This window comes from Oryctolagus cuniculus, chromosome 7 (assembly GCF_964237555.1).
Source record: "Oryctolagus cuniculus chromosome 7, mOryCun1.1, whole genome shotgun sequence".
NCBI lineage: Eukaryota > Metazoa > Chordata > Mammalia > Lagomorpha > Leporidae > Oryctolagus > Oryctolagus cuniculus.
This window is the reverse complement of record NC_091438.1, coordinates 57,784,111-57,797,441: the sequence shown is the minus strand read 5'-3', so window position 1 is coordinate 57,797,441 and position 13,331 is coordinate 57,784,111. Positions and strand designations below refer to the sequence as shown.

Sequence of the window (13,331 nt, the reverse complement as noted above, 5' to 3'; positions counted from 1 at the left end):
TAATTTTGCTAAGCCACCTAAAGCCCAAGTAATTTCTTGAAACTGGCTACTGTCAAGATAGACCTAAGTAATCTCAATGTTACTACAGAATATTTTTTTTCTTCAAATTCAGTAAAAATACCAATAAACCCCACTCTCTTATTGAGACTTCATCAGGATTAAAGAACATACCTATTTCCTACTTGATACAATGAGTGGAAGTACAGCTGTTACCTAAAATTCCCACTTTAGAAAAAAAATTCTGGGACCGGCATTATGGCACAGTGGGTTAATGCCCTGGCCTGAAGCACTGGCATCCCATATAGGTGCTGGTTCGAGACCCGGCTGCTCCACTTCCAATACAGCTCTTTGCTATGGCCTGGGAAAGCAGTAGAAGATGGCCCAAGTCCTTGGGTCCCTGCACCGGTGTGGGAGACTGAAAGAAGCTCCTGGCTCCTGGCTTTGGATCAGCGCAGCTCTGGCTGTTGCGGCCAACTGGGGAGTGAACCATTGGATGGAAGACACACTCTCTCTCTCTCTCTCTCTCTCTCTCTCTCTGCCTCTCCTCTCTCTGTGTAACTCTGACTTGCAAATAAATAAATAAAATCTTTAAAGCAAAAAAAAAAGAAAAGAAAAAAATTCCATTATGATATTTTAAATGTTTACGTATTTATTAGTTCTATCTACTTGAAAGAGCAACAGAAAGAGGACATGGGAGAGGGAGAAAGACAAAGAGACAGAGACAGACAGAGATCTTCCATCTACCAGTTCACTCCCCAAATGAGCACACCAGCCAGGGCCGGGTGAGGCCAAAGCCAGGAGCCAGGAGCTCCATCCAGGTTTCCCCACCTGAGTGACAGGGGCCTGAGCACTTGAGTCATCATCAGCTACCTCCCAGGTGCACTCTTGGGAAGCTGGATGGGAAGTGGAGTAGCTGGGACTCCTATGAAGCACTCCAAAATGGGATACAAGCATGACAAGCTGCGTTGTAACCTATGCACCACAATGCCTAGCCCCAAGATATGATACTTTAGACCAGGGGTAGGGAAATTTTTTTTCTGCCAAGGGTCATCTGGATATTTATAACATTATTTGTGGGCCAAAAAAAGTGTCAACCTAACATTTAACATGCTATAGATTTACTGAATTTGGAGTCCCACCTGAGGTTGCCTTGGCAAGTCCAGACCAATTTCACAGGCCTTATATGGCCCACAATAATTCTTCATAAACTTGACCTTTGATTCTGAAAGAAGGCTGGTGTTGAAAGACTGAAAGACTGGTGTTATATTTATACTAATTTTTTCTTCCAATTTTAGAAAGCCAATCAAATTCTCTCACCAGCTATTGTACATATTTTCAGTTTAGATCTTTTTAAAGAAGAACAATGAGGATGAAGCATGACAAATATCCTTATAGGACATTGAGAATGTATTTTCTCTTGCTGCATCCTAGTTCACAATGAAAATCAAAATCAGATACTCCAGACTGCCCAAATAAAGACTTTAGATATACTAAAAACACCAACAAAAAAATGCAAACTTCTAAAAAGTTGACTTTTTGCATAATTGATTCATTTGATTACTGTATGGGCTCTGGGAAATACTTCAGATGTATTACTCTGGAAACAGCATGGTCACAGAACAATATTTTGTATTAATAAAAGCTTAGTTACAATTAAGAATGTTTTTAAAGCTATATCCATTCTTACAAACTAAAAAGAAGTCTCAGCTTTGAAAATGAATCCATTATCAGTAAAAGTGAAGAAACTGATTTTAACTGACAGCCTGATTTCTGAATGTGTTTCTTATGTATTTAATAAAGAAGTATGAAAATATCATAGGTTTTTGGCATGAATGAGGTCAGGTGGAGAATATGAAAAATGTATTTCACCTATGAACAGACAATGAAAAACTAAGAGCCTTTATTTTGGTAAACATCCATATATAATTATAATTGTCTATCAACTCTCCTAGTTCTGAAGATGATCTTTGCCTTAAAAAAAATAATTAGAATAGTAGACAAGCCTTTCTGAAAGTTTTACCCACTATTCAGTAACAAATACTTGGCATTTATGTCTGCTTATTATTTTAAAAAATGTAATTTGGGTAGAAAAATTTTAATTATTTTTAGGAAGGGCCTGAAGAAACCCCAGTGAGACATTCTGTAGAGAGGTCCTTTGTTAGTATAACATCTGACCTTCTATATCTTTGGAAATCATGCAACTTGGCTAATGTAGTCCTTAAAGAATTAATCAAGCAGATTGTAAGGCCCTAGTTACAGTAGAGCTGGCCAATTATGAGTTGCTCAGAAATTCATCACTGGCATGCCCAACCACATTTTCCCACATAAAGATTAGTAGAAATATTTGGAAACAGAGCCCATTCCCACCCCACCACAGTTACAATATGTGTTCAGTGAAACAAATTTCAACAAAGTTTTGCCTTAGTAAAACAATTTATTCGGAAATCTTTTTACAGTTGATCTTAGCCAAAAGGCCGAGAAGCGATCGGGAATCTTTTTGATTCTTCTCTTTACCCGTAACATCTTTTTCTGCCAGCATGATAAAGACTACTCTATTTATTAAAACCCAACTAGGGAGTTTTATATTCAAACACACTTCTGAAGTGGAAGCACTAAAGTCACATGCCACACGACTGAATCCATCCATAAGTTAGTGAAATCTCCAAAGACCATCTGTAAATTTTTTCTTGTGATAACGTGCTCCCAAGCTTTACTAAGAAGAAAGCTTTACTTGCAAGACAGAAATAAAGGGGCCAGAATAGATGAAGGTTGGTTCTCTAAGGAGAAGGCAGTGCTGCTCTTAAATAAAGAAGCTCCTTTCAGATAAGCAGAATCAGATTCCAGTTCAGTTGTTTGCTGGCTACCCTTACTGTGAACTCTCATATTTAACCCAGCAAGCTTCAAAGCAGGTGAGAAAATGACCTACAACTTAAAAGCAATTTTTCCTTTTTCAGGAATTCTGGCCTTGGAGAATATCAGCTGTGATATCAGCACATTCCACATCTCCAGAGATTTATGCAACTTTTTTCATTGCTCTATGTCTAATGTCAAACTAGGTTTTCATCTCAGGAGAAAAATCAGGGGAAAAAAAATCCTAGCTTGCTGAAAATAAAGTCTTATTCCACATAACTTTATACTAAGCAGAAACAAACAAACAAAATGAAACCACTAGCCATTCCACTTCATTCCCTTCCTTTTATTTAAATCTGAGATACAGTGAAAATTATTAAAAATCATTAATCCCTAGTGTCTGGCTTCATAAAAAGGCAATTTTTATAACAAATACATTTTAAGAAATTCAAATTAATTTTTTAGCATATGAACTAATATAAAAAGATAATTAAATGAGAAAGAGACAATAGTAACTGAAGAAATCTGGGAAATTTTTTTAATTGCTTTGCCTTACTAAATAGAAGAAAATCGTATTTCAAAGATTCTGCATCAAAATTTCTACTTTATTTGGCCATCAAATATATGATTTAATTGCAAATCCTAACATCGGCAGTTTGCAATTTACCCAAAAGTTCCCTTCCACAAGGCAGTCTGCCAATGCCTGTAACATGAAACATTTCTCCACTTCTGTAGTTCGCATCCACATGATGTACCAGAGATACATTATAGCTATTTAAATGACACCCAACCTGCATTTATAATACAGTTTCTGTGGGAAAATGCATTTTGAGCTCACTGTTAGGACATATCTCCTCCACATGTGAAGGGGGTAGGGTTTACCAAAATAGCTGCACTTTGGAGACAATGAAGACAGTAGTGGCAGCAATGACACTTAACACTCACTTAGTTTTTATTGTAAGTAGACATGGCTCTAGACATTTGATATATTTAAAATTCATTTTATCCTCACCAATACCTATATGGCATTATTGTTCTCATTTTACAATTAAAGGTAGAAAAGGGTAGGTAACTTACCTGAGGTTGCACAGGCTGTAAGTGCCAGGGCTGGAATTCAGAGCAAAGCAGTCTGGCTCCAGAGTCTAAGCTCATAACCACTCTACAATGCTGGCCCTTTTCCACCTTGATGGAGTGGCACTACCTAGGTGTTTTAAGTTCCTCATATGGGTGGGGGGGGAGCACAGGGCTTCTCAAGCTTTAAATGTGCATGTAAGACCACCTGCAAACCTTGTAAAAATGCAGATTCCCATTCAGGTGGTCTGACTGGGGCCTGAGAGCCTGAATTTTTAACAAGTTCTTGGGTGATGGTGATATGGTGATGCTCCTAAACACAAATACCACACTTTACCAAGTGGTGAAGCAACAGGATTTCAGCCTCTAGTTCCTTGGTCTGTCAAGGCATTTATATATTGAATTTATAATAGGAGACTGCCTATACTGTTATCATTTTCTGTTCTCTCTTAAATGGGACCTGCCTTCGGAACTTCTGTACAGCAAATATTGGTTTGCAGGTAGTTTCAGTAAATAGTTCTAGGAGTTTTTAAAATTTTTATTTGAGACACAGAGACAGAGAGCTCCCATCTACTAGTTTTGTCCCCAAATGCCCACAATAGCCAGGGCTGCGCCAGGCTGAAGCTGGGAGCCAGGGACTCAATCCAGGTCTCCCACACGGGAAGCAGAAACTCAACCACTTGAGCCATCACCTGATGCTTCCCAGGGTCTGCACTAGCAAGTAGCTGTAATTAAGTGTCAGAGCTGGGGGCTGGCACTGTGATGAGTCAGGCTGCCACCTATAGCACGGCATCCCAAGTGGGTTCTAGTTCAATTCTCAGCTGCTTCCCTTCTGGTCCAGCTCCCTGCTGACGTGCCTGGGAAAGCAGCAGAGGATGCCCCAAGTGTTTGGGCCCCTGTACCCATGTGGGAGACCCAGAAGCAGCTTCTGGCTCCTGGCTTCAGTCTGGTACAGCTCTGACCATTGCAGCCATCTGGGGAGTGAGCCAGCAGATGGAAGGTTTCTCCCTCCCTCCCTCCCTCCCTGCCTGCCTGCCTGCCTCCCTCCCTCTGTCTCTCTCTCTGTAACTCTGCTATTTGAATAATAATAATAAAAAAAAAAAACAGTCAGAGATGGGACTTGAACCTAGACACATGGATATGGGATGAGAGCATCACAACAAATGGGCAGCTCATCTGTTATACCAAACACCCACCGGATGATTGGAAATTTAAAATGGACATGTAAACCCCACAGGGACAGAGGTGGTTATAAAAGTTCACTATCACGGTGGGCACTATAGTGCAGTATGTTAAGCCATTGCTTGGGAAGCCTGCATCCCATATTAGAGGGTATGGTTTGAGTCCCAGCTACTCTGCTCTTCCAGTCCAGTTTCCTGCTAATCCAACTGGAAGGCAGCAGAATGACAGCCAAGTGGGAGGCCTGGATGGAGTTTCAGGCTCTTGGCTTTGGCCTGACCCACCCCCAGTTTTTGCAGGCATTTGGAGAGTTAATCAGTGGATGAAAGATCTCTGTCTCTCTCTGTCTCTGCTGCTCTGCCTTTCAAACAAAGAAATAAATATTTTCTAAAAAAATTAATATACATTTAAATTAAGAAATAGAAAACCGTTTTTTTAAAAAGTTCACCGTCAGGCACATTTTAACAATATAATCATCAATTACACGAATACCAACAGACAGTGAAAAAAAAGCTTATTTATTATTCAACTGCAATCACAGTTTATCAATAACTTTTGGTCTAAAAAAGAAGCTTAAGCTTTAAAATAGATAATAATTCATTCTCAGACTCTGCTAGAGGAGTGCTAAAGAATAAGCTCTGCTATGTAATTCTAAAGGCTCTTCTGGTACTATTAGTGACCTCTTAGGTTCAGGCAGACACTCTACACTAATGTCGATGGACAGAGCGTATGGTGAGTACATCCCACATTAATTTTAGCCAGTACCTTGCTCTATTTTACTTCCTTCTCACCTCAATGCCCTGAGAGAAACACAAGAACCATCTCTCCCACTGCTGCCTGTGATCTCAAATTAACAATGGCACATATTTTTCCCAGCTATTAATGGATGGGATTCCCTTTCTAGTCCATTTTGCTTTTCCATGCTGGATTACACAGTAAGTTCAATTCACTTTGAGATGCACTCACTCCCTAATCAACACCATTGCAAACAACAGAGTTATGGCAGAATCAATCACTAAGCTTCTTTTTTACAGTTAAAGGAAATAGAACAGTCAGTTTCCAACCCAAATATCTATACTCCCGGAACAGTGAAAAGTCATTCTTCTTGAAGCTTAACTCAGAACCCAGTGCAGACTCAGACTCCTAGGCCTACAGCCAGTGGCAACTTCACACATTACACAGCTGACCTTTAGGGAAAAGAGAAACCAGGACTGGCTACCACTGGTGCCGGAAGAAAGCCAGCTAATCTGTAAGGCACAAAATAAGCTATTTTTAAGACAGGAAAAGAAATGGTGAGAAAACAGGGAGTTAGAATGGAGGCATATAGAGAAAAATACAGAAAATACAATACTAAATAAAGGCTAGTTTTTCTACAGCTCCTGGTGATTTTACATTTGGGAATACAATAAAACAGTACTTTCGTTTCGGGTTTTAATTCCTATGACCTGGTAAAATGCACATGTGTACATGAAAGATATATTTTCTAAAAGGCTTGGAGACTTAAAGGGAATTATCTTTGGTAATTTTACTTTGAGTCAGTGACATTAACTAATTTATATAGAAGAGGAAATAGTCATGGAATAACCCCTTTCTTAGTACTCAAGTATTTCCTGGGTCAGGAAAAGGGGAACAAGCCCAAAATAATGGGTAAAAATGAGAATAAAGCTCTGTATATGATTCTATACCCAAGACTGGGGGAAGGTTACTAAAACCAAGCAGAGAAAACAACAGGAAGAACCACTGAGTAAGGAGGCAGATTCTGTACCCAGGACAAATATCTCACCTGTCCCATCTCATCTACTTATTCTTTATCTTAGTTGCACTCTTGAATTTAAAGTTCGACAGCTCTTTAGAACTATTTCATTTAAATAGAAAAAAATCAAAAACAAAAGGCTTGTTTACAAAATAGGGAATTTTTGTTAAATATCAAAACAAATACATTAATAAAAAAGAATTGGATCATTCTTAGGTAGTAATAAGTAACATTTTTATCACCAAAAGTGATCTATGAGGACCAACTTTATAATATATGGCATTGTATTCTTTAAACTTTTAAACAACAAAGGTATATAGCTCAAATCACCAAAAACTTATGATTGACATATTTATGACAGCAACTTTACAAGTCAATTCTTATAATTTACTATAACAAATATTTTCCACTGTTCAACTGAGTTAGCACAAACAGATCACAGGTGGTTTCTTGTGGGTTTTACAAATACTCTACACAAGTCCTTGAGATCATACTTACAGCTTTAGCAAAAATACCCATGATTTCAGGAAACTGGTGTGTGAGAAGGGCTATCATTGCTGTAGAAGAACACAATCCCGCTGTGAAATGGATGAAAAAAGGAAGTTCTTTCTTTGGGTAAACAGAAACATGATGAAAGTCTACAAGGAAGAAAGGTAGGAATGAATTTTATTTCAGAATACAGCATACACCAATCTTGGTATTTTCAAATGAAACCTATCTTTAAAAACTAAAAAGAAAAATTTTTTTGTAAAATAATAGAAGTTTTTTTTTTTTTTTTTTTTTTTTTGACAGGCAGAGTGGACAGTGAGAAAGGTCTTCCTTTTTTTTTGCCATTGGTTCACCCTCCAATGGCCGCCGCAGCCGGCGCACTGAGGCCGGCGCACCGCGCTGATCCGATGGCAGGAGCCAGGTACTTATCCTGGTCTCCCATGGGGTGCAGGGCCCAAGCACTTGGGCCATCCTCCACTGCACTCCCGGGCCATAGCAGAGAGCTGGCCTGGAAGAGGGGCAACCGGGACAGAATCTGGCGCCCCGACCGGGACTAGAACCCGGTATGCTGGCGCCGCGGGTGGAGGATTAGCCTATTGAGCTGTGGCACCGGCCAAAATAACAGAATTCTTTAGCCATGCAAAGTAGAAGAAAATTATCCACTATTTATTTCAACATCAACAGCATATCTACATAACCAGACTGTACTAGGGTTTGGGAATAGGATGGTATCATGCAAAAGAACACTGATTATAAAGTTATGCTGAGGTGGTTCTGAAAAAGAGACTTGTATTTTACTAGCTATATTATCTTGAGAAGTTACTAATCCCTCTAGAAGTCGCTATGGAGTTTGTGATGAATATTGTAATCACTTAGTGAATGTGAGTTGTTGAGAGCTCAGAAACAGTATAGCAATAAATAAACAGACATGTCATTGGAGATTTCCCAGAGCCAACAGTTAATAAATTTTACCTAGTTATTAATGTGTTCTATATGTGGCATTTTGTTGAGCACCATAAAAATTAAACCAGAAAATCAGAGCTGTAGGATTCTGACCATAAGTGAAGTCTCCTGTCTTATTTTGCCACATTTGTATATTTACTCAGGTATTATTTTTCCAGAGATTGGATATTTCACTACCAGTTATATTCAAGTATTTATATCATATTTGAAATTTGAAAACACTTTAAAAACAATACTGAGATGAGCCTACTAAAGTGTGTGACACACAGTAGGTACTCAAACAATATCTGTTACACCAAGAGCTATTCTGGGACTTCATTAGTCCAGGAAGTTGACCACTCGAGGCTAGCCACTAACCCAGAAATTCCTGATGTAATATCCTGCATTAGTAAGGGATGACTAATTCGGTGTTGAATCAAGGTCAGCCATAAATTTCACTTTTTTAAACACAATGATTCACAAAGATTACACCTAAGCTCCCTTCAATAGCTATGATACTTTTTATGTCTTATACTATATTCAGAAGGTATAAAATAAAAACCAAGCTTGCTAAAATTCTAGCAAATTTCCAGAGCCTTGAGCTATTTAAAAAAAAAAAGCATAACAGAGCCGAATTTTTAAAAGTTAGAAACATTAGAAACTGTAGACAACATTGTGCTTTCAGCACCCAAAAAACCAGAAGTCCCCTTTGCCCTATCCCTCAGTCATGAGAGGCCAACTTCTTCCAGCAAACCAAGAGAAACAAACTCTGGTATTTGAGAATTCAGGGAACAAGACAGCAAAATTAATAGTATTAACTAAACTATTAGCATTTTGTGGTTTATAAAGTGCTTTAATTTATATCAGCTTATTTGATTTTTTAGTAATCCTATTTAGACAGATAATAGGACTATTTCCACTTTATAGAAGGTAGAAGACTACATAGCTTTAGTAAGAAAACTTCCTAAAATATGAGATTTTTATACTGTAGGAGAGACCTAATTATTTCTTTTTGGATTGCTTTCTGTGGATTCATTTGTCAGTCAATGTTTGGCTAATACATCAATATAATGGATGACTGACTAGTACAGAAACACTCCCTTGGAATGAAAGTTCAAATTTCATCACTGGCTTGTAGAGAAAAATTTATCAGGAGGCATAAAAGACAACTAAATAGCTATGTGAACTAGGGGAATAGTTCAAGTCAGAACTTATGAGGTCCATAAGCAAATTCCAGAATGCTATAAGTCATATCAAGGTTGAAGGAGAATTAAAAACAAAAAACATTAAGTACCCCTGGGTATTAGAAGTCCACATTATTAAAAATTTGTTCATTCTATCACAATCAGAGACAGAAAAAATACTTTAAGAACATACAATATAATCAAACAAAACCCTCTAGCATACCCCTTCATTCCTCCTCCTGGAGTTTGCTACCTATATGGGGTTAGAATTAATAAAGGCTTGCAAAAAAGCAAGTTGTCTGGTTTTGTGGTTTATGGGTCTGCAAATATGAAAATCACCCTCATTTTATTCATATTCCTATGTAAAGTTGGTGTTATATGAGGTTACTCCATTAAGCTCATGGAAAGGGGCTGGCCGGCACTATGGCGAAACAGAAAAGCAGCTGCTTGCAGCACTGGCATCTCATATGGGCGCTGGATCAGGTCCCAGCTGCTCCACTTCCAATCCAGCTCCCTGCTAATGCAGCTGGGAAAGCAGCAGAAGATGACCCAAGTCCTCGGACCCCTGCCCCAACACGGGCAACCTGGAAGAAGCTCCAGTCTCCGGGCTTCAGGCTGGCTGAGCCCCAGCCATTGTGGCCATTTGGGAGTGAACCAGTGGACGGAAGATTGATTGATTGATTCATTCATTCATTCATTCATTCTCTCTCTCTCTCTCTTCCTCCACCTCTCCTTCTCTGTAACTCTTTCAAATAAATAAATTTATTAAAAAAAAAAAAACTCGTGGAAAAAATAGAATTAAAAAGGTAAGTTTATGTTGGTGCAAAAAATCCATGAAGTCATGCAGTTTTTCCACAATATTCATTTTCTGTGAACCTTTTAAAGATCTCTCAAATCTGTAAGAACTTACAAAGAGAACCATTATGTTAGGCTAAGTGTATTAGCCTAATAAGATACAATCTTGCATACTGATGTTCCATACTTAAAGATCCATTCCTTTGTTTTAAACATCCCTGTTCCTATTCAAATGGACAAACAACAAGAACAAGTAACTACCATCACCCACCCTAGGAAGGAAAGTGAAATTTCTCTCACTAATGACCTCCTAATTGCCAAAGTCAATGGCTTCTTCTCAGTAATTGCCACGCCGAATTATCTCGGCTACTCCTCCTCACTTGGAAACATCTTCTCCTTTTAGTTTCTAAGACATCCAGTCCTTGTCCTCTCTCACCACTCCTTTACTGAACTCCTTCCCTGCCACCCATTCCCTGGACATTTTTATGCCTTGCTGGTCCTATGCTTTGTTCACTCTGCACAGTATAGTTTCCTTTCATGATCTCATTCATTTTTTGCTAGTTAGAAAATGATGACTCCTTATTCTGCTTTGTGAGATGTAGAGACAGATATCAGATCCCTGGCATTTTTACATAACCTGATCATATCTTTAGGTTACAGCTGATTGGACCAGAAATGAAGCCTTGGGTAAAACTGAATCTTCTAGAAGCTCTGCAAGGGGGATTGAGATACTATTCATTCAGTATTACTTTCCTGAACTGATGACAAGTACACAGTCATGAGGGCATCAAATTTGGCTTCATGAATGTCTATGATGGGAAAGCCAAACTACAAAGAGAAAGATATAAGAATGAAGCTGATACACTGAGAAAACCAGAAATAAAAAATCACACAAGTAGGGATTGGGGGAGGAGAAAAAGAAAGAATAGGAGGGACTGAAAAAAGCAGCCAAAGACAAAGAGATACGGATAACTGACTTGTGGAAATCCTAACAGCCTTGCAGTTCCTGGTTCTCGTCCCTTATAAAGTCAAACTGCAATTGCTGCTTTTGGGTTCCTGACAACCCAGTGCTCTTCCAACAAATGCCCATTTATGTTGAAGTTGGTCTGAAGTGGCTCTGTGTAACTTACGCCCAAAGTACGCTTAAAACATTTACTATTTATATATTATACATGAACTTTATAATATACATATCATAAATACATATAACTTACAAATATATCTTAGACACATTATTTAAATGTAAATTACAAACTTTTATGTATATGTGTAAATAGATCATATATCACTGGAATATATATATCCATACATACATATATGAAAGAATAAGACATTTCACAAGCAACATAATGAAAGCCTGTACTTATTTACTTACCCTATCCTTATTCTCAAATCTGCTTCTCCTGCGGTATGAAAGATTTAGCATTCCTTAAGTCACCAAAGTAAGAAAATTGAGAATCTTCCTTAATTTCCTGGAAAGACTGGCCCTCCCACCTCAAACTTCTATATAATTATTCTATACATATAGCAATTAGCACATTGTCTTTAAGTCTCTCTATTAATCTGTTAATAACCCGGGAGTTCAGAATAGGGAAAGGAGAAAAAGGTATTAATATTTAGTTATTTTTTTTTTATTTGAGAGACGGAGACACAGAGCGTGGAGTCAGGAGAGAGATAACAAGCTCCCATCTGCTGGCTCACTCCCCAAATACCCCAGTGTCTTAACTGCTAGGCCAAATGCAGAACCCATATTTAACATTTTAGTTAAAATGTGCCAGGTTTGCTTAGAAGAGTAAATTAATAAATTTTAGTAATTCAAATAATATTGAATACCAGTCTTTATGACAAACATCATAGAGATACAGGGACAAAAAGAAAAAAAAAGAATCCTGGCATACAAAGCGTTTATGGTCTAAAAGGGGAGATCAAGAAGTACACTATAGGGGGGTCAGTGGGGAGAAGAGAGTAGGAGGGGGGCAGGGTGGGGACCTTGTTATGGAATTGCAGGTTAAGCCTCCACCTGAGACACCGGCATCTCAAATGGATGCCAGTTCATGCCCCAGCTGCTCCACTTCTGAGCCAGCTTCCCGCTAAAGGCCTGGGAAAGCAGCAAAAGATGGCCCAGGTGGTTGGGCCCCTGCTACCCATGTAGAGACCCAAATAAAGCTCCTGGCTTCGAACTGGTCCAGCCCTGGCTCTTGGGGCCATTTGGAGAGTGAATCAGTGGATGGAGGATCTCTCTCTGTTTCTCTATTTCTCTCTGTAACTCTGTCTTTCAAATACATAAATAAATCTTAAAAAAAAAAAAAAAAGCAGTATATAGGGGCCAGCATCTAGCTTAGCAATTAAGATGCCTGCATTCCATATTGGAGTGCCTGGCTGTGATACTCATCTCTGCTTCTGGACTCATTTCCTGCGAATGCAGACCCTGGGAGGCAGCAGTGATGGCCTAAGTAATTGAGTTCCTGCCACCTGCTTGGGAGACTTGGACTGAGTTTCTATTCCCAGGCTGGCCAAGTCCTGGCTGTTGTAGGCATTTGAGGACTGAACCAGCAGACGAGAGAGAGCTCTCTTGCTGTGTCTTTGCCTCACAAAAAAGAAAAGAAAAAAAGACAGCAAGTAAGCACTTTGAGAAACAAGAAAGTCCACTTCTCTTAGCTGAAGGAGGAAAATAAAAAATCCTAGCAGGGCCAAGTGTTTGGCTTAGCAATTAAGCTGCCTGCATTCCATATTGGAGTGCCTGATTTTGATACTTTTACCTTTATTTCCTGACTTCAGTTTCCTGGGAGGCTGTGGGTGATGGCTCAAGTAATTGGGTCCCTGCCAGTCATGTGGGAGACCTGGATTCAGCTTTTGCCTGGCCCAGTCCCAGTGGTAGCAGGCATTTAGGGAATGAACCAGTGAATGGGAGCATTCACATGAGCTCTTGCTCTAGCTCTCTCTCTCAAAATAAATAAATAAATAAATAAATATTTAAAAATAAGAAAAAAGACCTTGGCAGTATAATACAAGCATATTCAACTTGCCACCATCATTCTCCTAAATTTCAGCTCATGAAGTTTGATGGT

The 13,331-nt window shown here is 38.9% G+C and overlaps 1 protein-coding gene across 26 annotated transcripts in view; it reads right to left on the bottom strand.

The window, feature by feature from the left end:
* ST7L (suppression of tumorigenicity 7 like) overlaps window positions 1-13,331 on the bottom strand; it is a 229,180-nt gene that overhangs the window by 136,373 nt on the left and 79,476 nt on the right. For 21 of the 26 annotated variants that reach the window (XM_051857380.2, XM_070077862.1, XM_051857384.2 and 18 more), the window contains 2 exons: window positions 7,352-7,491; window positions 5,598-6,347 (listed from right to left, as the gene is read on the bottom strand). In XM_051857380.2, the coding sequence (XP_051713340.1) occupies window positions 6,213-6,347; window positions 7,352-7,491 (275 nt within the window). In that variant the 3' untranslated portion in view covers window positions 5,598-6,212. Of the gene's footprint in view, window positions 1-5,597; window positions 6,348-6,994; window positions 7,492-13,331 lie in introns of those variants that run through there. The other 5 variants (XR_007923918.2, XR_007923919.2, XM_051857376.2 and 2 more) reach the window with 2 other exon arrangements.